Source organism: Poromitra crassiceps (genome assembly GCF_964638095.1).
Source record: "Poromitra crassiceps genome assembly, chromosome: 15".
In the NCBI taxonomy this organism is placed as follows: Eukaryota; Metazoa; Chordata; class Actinopteri; order Beryciformes; family Melamphaidae; genus Poromitra; species Poromitra crassiceps.
In genome coordinates, this window is record NC_139634.1 from 39,925,090 (window position 1) to 39,938,764 (window position 13,675).

Consider the following 13,675-nt stretch of genomic DNA (forward strand, 5'->3'; position numbering starts at 1 on the left):
CGAGCAATTGTGATGCCATCAGTGATGTCACTCGAGCAATTGTGATGTCATCAGTGATGTCATAAATCCTTCCTGGCTCACCCTATATAAGTGGAAGCAGTGTGTGTTTTTACACGCAAGCATCCAGTCCCATAAAACACCACCAGCAAGCATCCAGTCTGCAATGGGTCGTGCCCGGCCACGACCCATTGCAGCGCAGCAGCTATAATTTGTTAGTCGTTGTTGCTTGTCTGTCTTGTAATGTGCATTTTTGTCTTGGACCCCTTTGACGACTAGCTGTCATCTCGGCGGGGATCCTTAAAACACAAACACACACACACAGAGTCAGGAGACCAACATTATGACTCTGGTACCAATAGAGAGCCAAAGTGAAACGTCACTTCCTGCTTTCTCCCTGTACCAGCGCTGCGAAAAATATGAATGGCATTTGACTTGTGCCACGGGGTGCCAACGCTAATTTTGTCAAATTAAAACATAATTTTGCATGTCAAGAAAGTCACAGTTTGTCGTCAAACTGAAACGTAGGGGTTAGTTTTGTATAAAAACGACATAGCTCGTGGAAGCTCGTGGCATGTCGCCGGTCTTCAGCTTTGCCGGTAGAGAAAGTGCCGTCACACTTAGGCGACAGCGCATGTAGTCTTTCTGATTTATAACTTCTAGTGAAACAGTTTGGCGACAAACCGACTATCTTGACATGCAAAGATACGTTTTAAATTGACAAAATTGGCGTTGGCACCCCGTGGCACAATTCAAGCGGGATCAAAAAATTAACCTTCTTCTCCGTCCACCGCCATTCATATTTTTCGCAGCGCTGGTACAGGGAGAAAGCAGGAAGTGACGTTTCACTTTGGCTCTCTATACCAGCCAAAAGATCGCATATGAAACTTGAATGATCCCTATGAGTTTAATAAATGGTCAAATGGTAAATGGACTGGATTTATGTAGCGCTTTTTGCAAGTCTGACGCATAGACCGTATCCAAAAATATGGACGAGTGCGTGCGACGTCACCCATTGGTTTGTGGCCTCTAATTTGGTGTTTTGGCTGCTGCCTGCCATCTGGGTTCTTGCGCAGCTGGCACAAGAACTTGGCGTGGAGACGTGCATTTCTCACCCCCCCCCCCGAAGCTTGCATTTTGGTTCGTGCCATTTGATTGGCTGATCATAGAAGGATGGTTGGCACTAGGGCTGTGAATCTTCACTGGCCTCACGATTCGATTAAGATTCAGAGGCCTACGATTCGATTCGATTACGATTATCGATGCATCTCGATGCATCTTAAATCGATGCATCACTTTTTTCCGCAATACATGATTTATTTTTTCTCACTTTCTTTTTTCTCACTGTGTGGCTACTTTTAAAATAAAAGTGCATTTGGAATTGCATTGTATTATGATCCATAATTAAAATAAACAACTGCATGTACGGTACTTCCATTATATTTTATTTGATTATATATATATATTTTTTATAATCGATGTTTGACATTTGTGACTCGATGCAGAATCGTGCACGATTGAAGCTCAATAAATACAGATCTATTATTTGTCCGTTAAACTGAAATGCTCCAGGACACAACATGTCCGGGACAAATCTTTTCGTAGCGGAAACTCTGGTCCAAGTCAGAACTTGCCGGGGACCGCTCAAAGCGCTTTAGAGTATGACGACATTATCCGCGCTCACATTCACACCCCCACGGCGTCTGCAGTCATGCAAGGCGCCAACTGCTGGTCAGGAGCAGTCAGGGGTTCAGAGAACGCTTCGACACGCAGCCGCGGAGGAGTGAGCCTCAAACGGGGGAACCTTCCCATTTTCCAGACGACAGCTCTACCTCCCCGGCTACTGCCGCCACTACAAAGACATATAAATATTAACATAACAACTAAATAACTGCTAGATGCCTTTCTCACCTCCCGGCGTTTGCGGATGATGAAATAGCGCACCACCTTCCCGAAGTGCTTGAAGGCTTTCACAAAATCAGAGTCGGAGTAGAAGCTGTTGGGGAGATTGTGGAGGTAGATCACTCTGCTGGAAGTGGGAGGAGACTGGAGGACAAACAACAAAAACACCTCATCATTCTGATGTTTCTTCAGGTAAGCAGACAGTATTGTGCCTAGTCAATCTAACTAAACCCACTGCTAAAATATGTATATATCTCCTCCTTACCTTGGCTCTATCTCTGTCTTTCTCATCTGTAAAAGACAAACCAAAATATTATATTCGGGGGGAAAGGTGTGACAGGATGTTTGATTGATCCGTTACAATAGACAAGCTGCAGCTAACTTGTTTGGCATCATAGTAGGGCTGGGTGGGAATAGCGTAGCGCAGGAATGAATCTGGAAAACATGGATGCTTACACTTCCTGCTCGTAGGTGTCAAATGCAATGGGATTTTTGCCTGTGGATTTTGGTTAAATGCATGAAATAAGGTCTGCGCTTAACAAAAGTTTATGAAACAGCGAAGTTTGTGTTCAGCAAGTTCATCTTCACAAATGACGGCCACGTTTAGGACTTTTGAAGCGTTTTCTGAAAGTCCCGTCTAAAAAAAACACATTTACGCTTCAAAAGTCATGAATGTGTTCCTCCATTTGTGAAGATTGCCTTTTACACCTAGGAACCAAGAGTGCAGGGACTTCTGGGTAAGGTAACTTACAAAAATACATCATCCCTGCGGTATCACCAGAGTCCCCACGATACAATATTATCACGATACTTAAGTCACGATACAATATTAGCACGATACAATATCGGGGGAGGGGGGGGGTAAATGTCAACATATGTTTGTTTTTTATAATAAGATCAGGTTTCCAGTCTGTTCATCTCACTTCAATCATTTGTATTGCAGCAGAATGGGATTGTCAAGCAGACAGACTGACACTTGACAATTTACAGATGAAAGACAATACATGATCTGATGTTTTTATGTAAATATGTGCATTTGTTTTCCTTAGTATTGGTCTCTTAACAGATCATGGCTCTGTGTAGCAGCTAGCTCCCCTATAGCTCAACTCAAGTCCCTGTTTGGTCCAAAATAGAGTTAACTAGATAAGCTAACAAAACCATGATACAGTACATGACAGAACAGGGCATCAGTCAATAATATCACATACAGTGAGGTCCATATGTATTTGGACATTGGACACAATCTTCATCATTTTGGCTCTGTACACCACCACAGTGGACGTGAAATGAAACAATCAATATGAGCTTTAACTGCAGACTTCCAGCTTTAATTCTGTGGTATTTACATCCAAATCAGGTGAACGGTGTAGGAATTACAATACATTTTAAGGGACAAAAATTAAATTTTAAGGGACCAAAATAGTTGGACAAACTAACATAATCATGCAATCGGGTTTTGAAGCATTTGACTAAATATGAGCAGATAATATTGCACGAAACACTTGCTGTTGTCAGCAGTTGCATCGTCAATAAATACAAGGGAACCAGTTCCAGTTCCATGTATGGCTGTCAATGTAAATTGAACTGACAGTCATGATTTTTAAATTATTGTTTACATTCTAGCAGTCAATGGCATCTCTAGAAAGATTTGTGTCTCAGAAATAAAACAGAATTCTGCTCAATCAAACTTTGTTGTCACTGAACTTTTATCAATCCCAGGATATCCTGAACTCTGCTGAGCTGACTGGTACCTTTGACATCAAAATCGTCTTCTGCCACCTCGTCCAGAGTGATGCAGTTCTCAAGGTCTATTGGGAAATCTGGCTCCTCCTGGGGGAGAACAGAAGAGTGACGATACGATTATTATCACTAGAAATTGAGTGTGCTTCGCGTGCACCCTTCTTAGTGTCGCTCGCTGCCTCGTCCGCTGAACTGGCAGCGCTCATTTCTACCGTGCCTCGTTGGTTTGCCCTCGAGGCACACAGACGCAGCTGACCTCGCCCCCTCATTGTGTGCGATGGAACCACCCGCCCAATTATATTACTGTAGTAAGATGTAGGCTACGATATGTAGACAGTAGACACAATGCGCATCTTCAAAAAAAATTTTTTTTACTACATTGCCAAAGTAGTCATAGCCTCACGGTCCATGTATCTTTTATTTTTTTGCAAGCAAATGAAAAAATACCATTTTGGCTGCTGTCATCAAGAGAGGGAGAACAAGAGACACAGGGAGAGAGAGAGAGAGAGACAGACACACACACAGAGTGAGACAGAGAGAGGGAGACACAGAGAGAGAGAGAGACGCGAGGCGTGCTAACTACAAGTATGCAGCTGTCAGCGGACGCAGAACACGGACAGTATCAGTCCCGAGAGGACGCACACACGGACAGCTGCAGACACCATGGACGAGTATAGTTCTAGTTTAGACTCCTTTCTGGAGTGGCTTGGACGAGGACGTGTGAAGACAGTCAGAGAGGGAGCGAGGACGTGTGAAGACAGTCAGAGAGGGAGCGAGGACGTGTGAAGACAGTCAGAGAGGGAGCGAGGACGTGTGAAGACAGTCAGAGAGGGAGCGAGGGAGAGAGAAAAGAAGAAAAGTGCAGATCTCAAAAGCAGGTAAACCACTGTGGAAGTGAGATGAGTTTAATTGGAGGCTACAGCAGGTAATCAGCCACTGTGACGGCACTGAAGAATATATTGCAAAATCAACACGTTTGAGAGCAGCAAAAACAAAGCGAGTTTTAGGTTGGGATATTCAACACATTCACAGTGAATGTCCAATATACCCAACCTAAAACTAACTTCACTGCGGTGCAACCCCCCCCCCCCCCACACACACAATCTTTTCAAACTCAGCGTCTGTTTTGACAAGAGAGAGGGAGGGAGTGAAGGAAAGACGGGGGGAGAAAGAGAGAAATAGATTGATGGAGAGGGAGAGAGGGGGGAATCGCTTGGTTTGACCAAGTCAAACTCTTTTTCTAAGGATTTTACTAAACGTTTATGGGAAAATGAATGGGGAATGAAATCCCTTAGGTCTCTTGCCGAACCCGAAAGAGGATGTGTCTTTGGCACTCTAATCACTTTATTCTTTGCTCATACAAGGACGCTTCTGCATGACGTCATTTCGTAATCGTCTTTCCGGTTTTAAACACGGAAGTAGAGTACGCCTACCGCAGTCATTTAGACTTGCCAAAAAGCTGTTTTCAAGCTACAAAAACCTAAACTGTTTTAAAGTTTTAATATTTGTCGGGTGAGAACGTAAAATATATGTGACCAGTTTATCAGAATAACGCCTATTGGAAATCCTTAACGAGCAGCGAGGACCGGGAGCGCTGCTATGCTGACACCGGTCGGACTAGCTATCTGTCAATGGTCAAACCCTACTACTGGCAGTGAGAAAACACTGTCGACGTTCTTTTGTAACTAACGTTAAATGCCGACCGGGTACAGCCATCGGCTCCTCGCAGCAGTAACGTTATGAACATGTAACTGAAGTTGGCCGCAGTGTAGCTTAATTCTGAATGTTGCCAAACTTCATTCATACTGACGTTTTATTTTGAAAATGGCCGCCAACTAGCGTTGAACCGGAAGAACAAATACGTTGCGTCGAACGCGGAAGAGAGAAAAAGTGGGCGTGGTGAATAAGGTGAATAACTCAATACCATTTCTGCTGCAGTGTCTTCCTCAGCAGCATCCTTCTTCTCCTCCTCCTCCTTCTCCTCCTCCTCCTCTTCCTCCTCCTCCTCTCCGTCCGTGTGGTCCAGATTCTCTCCGTCTTCTCCGATCACCGCCATCCCCTCGATGTCGCTCTCCCCACCGGACGACCTGTGAGGTTCAGGGAGTTTTGTTTACAGCCAAACCTATAGACGCTTTTCACTGCCAGCTATTGTATTAGCAAACACTGCAACAGGAAGTGGGCTAGGGACAATTTAGAATGTTTACGTTGTCAAGTGAAAACCATCTATATATAACAAGCCTTTTGCGGTGTGCCTTAAACACCTCTTACCTGTTGTCAAGTGAAAACCATCTATATATAACAAGCCTTTTGCGGTGTGCCTTAAACACCTCTTACCTGTTGTCAAGTGAAAACCATCTATATATAACAAGCCTTTTGCGGTGTGCCTTAAACACCTCTTACCTGTTGTCAAGTGAAAACCATCTATATATAACAAGCCTTTTGCGGTGTGCCTTAAACACCTCTTACCTGTTGTCAAGTGAAAACCATCTATATATAACAAGCCTTTTGCAATGTGCCTTAAACACCTCTTACCTGTTGTCAAGTGAAAACCATCTATATATAACAAGCCTTTTGCGCTGTGCCTTAAACACCTCTTACCTGTTGTCAAGTGAAAACCATCTATATATAACAAGCCTTTTGCGGTGTGCCTTAAACACCTCTTACCTGTTGTTAAGTTAAAACCATCTATAGTCCATCTGCTTTGGTCTCAAATCAGGGGACGAATTGCTTCTTTGTTGCATTTACCCGTCAGCTCAGTCAGGGAACTGGAGTCCGATGTCCTTCAATTTTCAGATGTTTTGTACTTTTCTGGGTCTCGTTACTTTTTGATTCAGACTTTGAACATCGTCTCATCCGATTGCCAGGTAACGGTTCTTATATGTCCAAACCAACCCAACTAAGAGTTGAACTGCTCCAGGATCGGACATGAGAAATGATAGGAAAGACCAGCCGCAATAAATGTAAAAAACTCACGCTTCTTCCTCCTCCTGACTGGTTTCAGGTTTGGGCGAGCCGGGAGCCGGTGGTTCGTCGGGTTTGGGAGCTGGTGGTTCGTCGACTTTGGGCTCGGTTTCTGTTGGCAAGAAAGAACGCAGCCGGAAATTAGCCGCAAAAACCCTGTATATCACTGTGGCTCTTAAGAGTGGGGTCCAGTGGTTTCAGTGTGTCCCAAACAAATGAGCAAGAACTTAATAGCTAAATACCAGAAATACTTTCTGCCAATCGCTGCTGCAGCTCCTCCAGGGGATCAATACAGTGCAATCTGATCATACTCACCAGCAGCTAGCATTGAGAGAAAGCACAAGGGTGGCTGGGTGGATTCTATGGGGCTCCTTGGGTCTAATGGCTCTCTCTATGGTATCTACTTGGATCTAATGGGTTTTAAATGGGTTCCACTGTATGCTGTGCAGTAAGTTTGTATGGTCTTACTAGTTTGCAGAGTCGTGTCCGGTTCCACGGTGTTTTCTCTGGACCTGCCGTCCCTGGAGGATCGATCGCCGGATTTATCGCGGGACGTCGACCTGGTTCTCCTCTCACTCCTTTCTCTCTTCTCCTCCCTCTCCTCACTCCTCCTCCTCTTGGAAGATGCCGACTCGTCTCTCCTCTTCGGACTGGGGCTCCTCGTCCTCTTGGTTGGAGAACTTTCCTCTTCAGACTTCTTGGCTGATGAAACCGACCTGCGGGACAGAACAAGGACATAAACAGGCCATCGATACATCTGTATTATATGAGAATATCCATCACACTAGTTACATTCAGACTGAATATCAAAGTGCTAGTTGCAGAGATAAAGATATCCTAACTGTTATGAATACCGGGAGAACAAGCGATGGGTTTCAGTGAGTTTAGTTTACAGGCATTTTCAAACCTATAGACAATTTGCTTTGGTTCTAAAATCACTACCAGGGGACGAGTTCCCGCTTTGTTGCATTTACCCGGTTCAGTCAGGTAACTGGAGTCCGGTCTCCAGACAATTTTCTGATGTCTTGGACTTTTCTGGGTCTCGTTACTTTTTAATTTGGACATCGAACGTCATCTTATCCAATTGCCATGTTCTTATATGTCCAAAAGCAACCCAACCAAGAGGTAAAACTGCTCCAGGATTGGACTTGGCTGCTCTAAAATGAAACGAAGGACCATTTCGACAGCCACAACAAATGTCAAAACTTACCCTTCATCCTCCTTGATCTGTGAATTGTGGCTGCTTTCAGGTTTTGGGGAGCTGGGAGCCGCTGGTTCATCGGCTTTGGATTTGGTTCCTGTCGGCGATAGAGAACGTAGCTGGAATTAGCTGGAAAGTCCTGTATATCAGTGGCTCTCAAAGTGACCACCTGGGGAAGAGATATTCAACTTGCTTTGCCCAGGGGCCACTTTTGTAAAATGATAGGAGGCCAGGGGCCAGTTAATATACAAACATTAATATCAATGTGGCGGATTGTAGGTTTTTGGCGTGTCAGCCGGAGTTTAGTCTGAAAAATGTTGTGCACACAGGATAGTTAACTCATTGAGTGCCAGCCACTTTTGGAGAACGGACGCTCCCAGTGCCAGAGTTTTCAGAGCGTTTTCAGTGATTTCTCGAGGCCCACAGAATATTGTGTGATATTACTATGTAAACACCGAACACGCAAAAAGAACAAGGAGACTCTATTGTATCATCAGCAAAAAAAAGTTTATTGATACCATTTTCCGTTCTTTAGTTATGAGCCGGAGAAGATAGGTTGTTTTCAGCGTTTTCAGGCATTTCAAATTATAAGCTGAGATATTCAGCCTTTTGTGAAATGCAGCATTTCAAGCACATTCACTGACTCTAGATAATATTTTCTGATGTAGTGATGTGGTGTAGTTGTGTCCTGCCCTGCGTGCCCCCCCCCCCCAGCTGAAAACTCCTCCCCACACTAGTAACACACAGCCTCACGCACCAAGCGTCTATTTTCGGAGTGCTTTTGGTGCGCCGCCTCCCAGGCAGCGCAACATGGAGAAGCCACACGCGGACTGCAGTGAAAGGTTTGGCTTTTGAGTGTCGGCTGCTGCTTTTCTAGCGGCTAATCATGTGGAGAAACTATGCTGACAGACAGACAGAGGCGGAAGGGCTCAGTTGTGTGCGCGGATTGACTGTGTTCGCACGCACCGTCAGTTGCAGCCAGAACAATCTACATGGCTCTGGACTGCAGCATGAGCGGGTTCTCTTTGATCACGGCTATTTCAGGCTGTGTATTCCTGACATTTCTGTAATCTGGAGAGCACTGTCGCCACCTAAGGGTTCTGTAAAATAGGTTATAGACCTCCAATAGCTACAAAAAAGTCGAAAGACGAAAGACGTCCGTGGCACTCTACGTCACTATTTAATTGGACGTCGAAAGACGTCCATGGCACTCAATGAGTTAAGTTGAGTAGATATAGGTGCCTGGGTGGTGAGCAGACAGCGGTATTTGACAATTTAGCTGGAGCTCAGTCAAACTTTATTTCACGTTAGTTTTCATTGTGAATTAGAGAATGGTCGGGGGGCCACTCTGCACTCTATCGCGGGCCGCATCTGGCCCCCGGGCCGCAAGTTGAGTATCACTGACCTGGGGTCTCTGAGGTAGTCTGAGTGGGTCCCAAACAAAATGATATAAAAAGTACAAAAAAGGCACGCACATCCAGTGATGGGTTAAAACCAGGTGCAGGACCGAAGTGCAAATAAGTAATAAAAATAGAGTCCAGTGTGCGGACTCTATTTTTATTCCCAAACAAAATGAGAAATAACTTAATACTTAAATATCTTAAATATCTTAATTTCCACCTATTGCTGCTGTGGCACCTGGATCTCCCACAGGGGACCAATAAAGCGTAATCTTATCTTATCAAAGTAGCAGCTAACACATTGAGAGAAAGCATCAAGCTGGAAATATACTGTACTGCCGCCATCGCCTCAACTTGGAGCCTTGCCGGCGGCAGCTGGTCCTGTGCACTCGGGAGCCCCCAGCAAAATGAGTCAATTGTGTCATTTCACTAGGATTTTAATGACTAGAAGTTAGCCCAAGGAGAGAATGTAGTGCATATACGTACATGGTAATAGCTTTCACTCTCTCCTGTTATCTCCCCATCTATATTATATTATACTCGCGCTGTTCGTGTCAGCTGCGTCGAGTCACATTTTCGAGGAGCTGCACGCAGGCTGTGCCGACCGCGGCGCGACCCTCGGCGCATTCGGCGAGGGGTTTGACGTGGAAGTACAGTATATCAAGGCTCTAAGGATGGCTGCTTGGATCCTATGGGGTTCCTTGAGTCCAATGGCTCTCTATGGAATCTAATTTGGTCTAATAGGGTTTAACTGGCTCCAATGGAGCCTGTTCCACTCTTTGTTGTCCAGTAAGTTTGTATTTTCTTACTAATTTGCAAAGCTGTGTCCGGTTCCATGGTCTTTTCTCTGGATGTGCTCTCCCTGCGGGATTTATTACCGGAATTATCGCTGGACCTCGACCTGGTTCTCCTCTCACTCGACCTGGTTCTCCTCTCCTTCCTCTCCTCCCTCTCTCCACTCCTCCTCCTCCTCTTGGAAGATGCGGACTCCTCTCTCCTCCTCGGACTGGGGCTCCTCGTCCTCTTGGTTGGAGAACTTTCCTCTTCGTACCTCTCGGCTGATGAAACCCGCCTACAGGACAGAACGGGACAGGAAGGATCAATCGGCCACTAGTGACAATCAGCCGATAAACAGCTCATCCTCCATACATCAGTATTATATGAGAAAGCATTCTTTTAGAAAGACTTTGGAGCTTGGCTGGCCTCTCTGGTACTGTTTTTAACTGGTTTCTGTGTTACCCAGGCATGTGCAGTCATGGATAGTGGAAAAGGTGACAGATACCAGGGCAGACGTACTAGCTTGCATCCCTGGTTACATGACGGTCAGAGAATTTATCTTTAAGGACGGCTTTACCGGTAATCAACCCACTTTGTATCATTAATAATCTGGGTAATATAAGCACATGGGCAGGGTTTACCTAGCCTGGGTAAACCCATCCCCCACGTGACCTGCTCTCAGACCTGTTCTCAGTCACTATGAGTGACTGGGAACTGAGAGAGCAGGTCACGTGGTGGCTGGGTTTACCTAGGCTAGGGTTTACCTTCTCTCTGTGTTTTCTCCCATGAGATCTCCCATTTCCTCCTCTGGCAAAGCGCTCTGTTGCGACACATTTTACGTCACAATGCGTCACAACGGAGCTGCGGAAGTTCTGCTGGAGAGGCAGAATCTGCTCCGAGGGCGGCTGTTATTGTTTATTTTTTAAGTATGTGCACATCCATGGAGAATGGCATGGAGAGCCGCAGCAGGAGCATTTTTCTCCGTGAGGTAAACAGAGATTTTCTGGAAAACGGCCTAGTGAGGATGTAGCCTGAGTGTTGACATTTTTTAAAGCAAACTCAATACCTACCTTTTTAGTCTCTCTTTCACATATTAAATCTGAATATTTTAGTTTATTTATTTATTTACCTCTCTACCTGGTATATTGTTTTATTTGTTTTAATCTAGTCTCTGGGTGTTTCCTTAGTTTTACTATGGCCTACCAAGTTCTCATCTGAAGTATTCTTAGTTTTGTTGTGTCTTGTTTCAAGTTTTAGTCTGTGAAACACTTTGTTACTTTGTTTGTATGAAAAGTGCTATAAAAATAAAGAATGTTTGATTGATCACACTACTGAAATTTAGACTGAATATCAAAGTGTTAGCAGCAGAGATAAAGATATCGTAACTGTTAAGAATACACGGAAAATGTCACAAAGTGAAGACATACTTACATGAGGGTGTTGTATTCTCCGGAGTAGGCGACCTTTATAGTATCACCGTTTATCGTCAGTGTGTTTGTTGAATAATAATCAACCAGCTTCTGAGCAGATCCAGCTTCTTTCAACTCTACAAAAGCCTGACAAAATAACAAAGAAAGTTAATGTTATATTGCAATTACAAAGATGACCACGGATTGGACCATATGAAAATAGGGACCATCTAACATCCCGCGCTTGAATGGTGCGAATCCCACTCGGTAAATCGATGGATCCCACTGGAGTTTGGGGCAGAACGAGAAAAGGTCATTTTTCACTTCAGCTTGACTTTAAGCTAGAATTCTCTAGCTTAAAGTCAAGCTGAAGCGAAAAATTACCTTTAAACCAGTCACCACTTTTAGGACACTATCACCTTAATTCAGACCAAAATCTTAATTCAGATTTTGTGTAGGGCTAAATTAGCATATGAGCTTCTTCAGAGCAGGCTGCAGCTCAGTCAGCTGAGAGAGAGTCGACTGATGAGAAACACACATAATGGCAGATCTATTAGCGGGGGCAAAGCAGTTGGAAAAGGGAACAGATAATTAACGCTTGACTGAATCCAGTCTGTAGATTGAGCTCTGCCACCCATGCTTTAGCTACTTCTGCTCTCACTCACAATCTCAAAATATAAGCCATGTGATGTATAGTTTTTGAGATATTAACGTTTGTTTGGCACCGCTTTTCAGCTTTATTTCATACTAGTTTCTGCTGCAGTGGCACCCGGAAGTAATTTCCTGTTGCCGTGATGTCACGCTGAGTCGTCCAATAGGCTACATTCTGCTACATTGCTGCACACATTGAGCAAACGCTCTGAAATCCACAACTTTCCCCGTCTAGAATGTTCTGCTAAAACTGCTACCCACAATATTCCAGAAGTTCCATGATTGCACAGAATAGTACCGTAAATGTTCTCTCTCTTCTTGTGTTCTGCTACAGTGGGTGCACTAAGAAACGGAGGCATAGGTAAGGGTGCACTAAGAAACGGAGGCGTAGGTAAGGGTGCACTAAGAAACGGAGGCGTAGGTAAGGGGGCACTAAGAAACGGAGGCGTAGGTAAGGGTGCACTAAGAAACGGAGGCGTAGGTAAGGCTGCATCTGGATCTCACCATGGAAGGCAGGAACAGCGTGTAGAGCGGGGAGCCGAAGCCCTTGGCGACGCCGAGGACGTCGGAGCGGCCGTTGTCTCCCGACGGAGCGGGAGTGAAGCTCACCACCCGGGAACTCTGGGAGGAAGGAAAGACCGCAACACCCAATTTCCAATATATATACTGACTGTGATTTTTTTTTTTTTTTGCCCTATAGCTCAAAATGACCATAATACCTGTATACCGTCTCTGCAGAGGTTGATACAGGAGAGTTGTTGATCAATAACAATGTCACAACTAGAATGTCTACATTTCCTAACGAAAATGTAATTGTGCTTGCTGTCCTCGCCATGCACCGCCTGGCTTCCAAAGTCCCTGCCCATGGACCTAGGGGGACTAAGTAGTTATGGGGGTGCCTATGTGAGTAAAAGGACTTTGGAGTAGAAGTACTTGGTAGGTGGGGAAGTCAGACTGGTTGTAGCCTACTAGAGAGACACAAAAGGCTGGCCCAATCTCTGCAATCTAAAACTACATTACCTGCAAACTACAGCATCAATAATTACCATGTATTGTAAATGTCTCCAACTGTCTCAAGGAAAATAGGACATGATAACCTCCAGAGAAGTAGTATTCCTTGTAGTGTCATTCATGTTTATGGTTGCGACAACAACTGTTTACAAAACTAGCAGGCTTACCAGAGCTGCAAACACACAAGTGAAAAGCTATCAATGGCTGCATCTAATCAGCCAGTAACTAATGTAGGCTATCTTCCATTATGTTAGTGTAAGAAGTCAAATGTACTGATAATAGTCCCTGGTCACCAAAGTAATGTTACCCTTTTAGTTTTGTTACAGAGTTGCTGATCGGTTGTCATGTGTCCAGTCAGCCAGAGAAGCTGCTTGGGTAGCATGCTAACTAACGCCTAACGCAGTGGTTCTCAACTGGTGTAGCCTCAGGACCCACTATTTTCCTTGTCATGAAGTCGCGACCCAAATTTCAGATTTTGTTTTAAACCACTCAAATTTATTGCACAAAAAATAGCGCATTTATTTAATACACAATGCCTTCATGCACTGTCAAATGAACAAAAAAGTGCAACAGAAGTGCAACTAGGGCTAAAAACCAATTGAAATAAGGCAGACTTGAATTACAGG

The 13,675-nt window shown here is 44.5% G+C and overlaps 1 protein-coding gene across 1 annotated transcript in view; it reads right to left on the reverse strand.

The window, feature by feature from the left end:
• Positions 1-1,683: 1,683 nt before the first annotated feature.
• matr3l1.1 (matrin 3-like 1.1) overlaps positions 1,684-13,675 on the reverse strand; it is a gene marked incomplete at both ends in the record, with an annotated part of 28,248 nt that continues 16,256 nt past the window's right edge. Inside the window, 11 exons of the mRNA XM_083652505.1 lie at positions 1,684-1,722; positions 1,909-2,043; positions 2,165-2,190; positions 3,651-3,729; positions 5,564-5,726; positions 6,613-6,712; positions 7,069-7,316; positions 7,811-7,898; positions 10,080-10,273; positions 11,410-11,534; positions 12,543-12,659. Coding sequence (XP_083508631.1) covers positions 1,684-1,722; positions 1,909-2,043; positions 2,165-2,190; positions 3,651-3,729; positions 5,564-5,726; positions 6,613-6,712; positions 7,069-7,316; positions 7,811-7,898; positions 10,080-10,273; positions 11,410-11,534; positions 12,543-12,659 — 1,314 coding nt within the window. The remainder of the gene's footprint in view (positions 1,723-1,908; positions 2,044-2,164; positions 2,191-3,650; positions 3,730-5,563; positions 5,727-6,612; positions 6,713-7,068; positions 7,317-7,810; positions 7,899-10,079; positions 10,274-11,409; positions 11,535-12,542; positions 12,660-13,675) is intronic.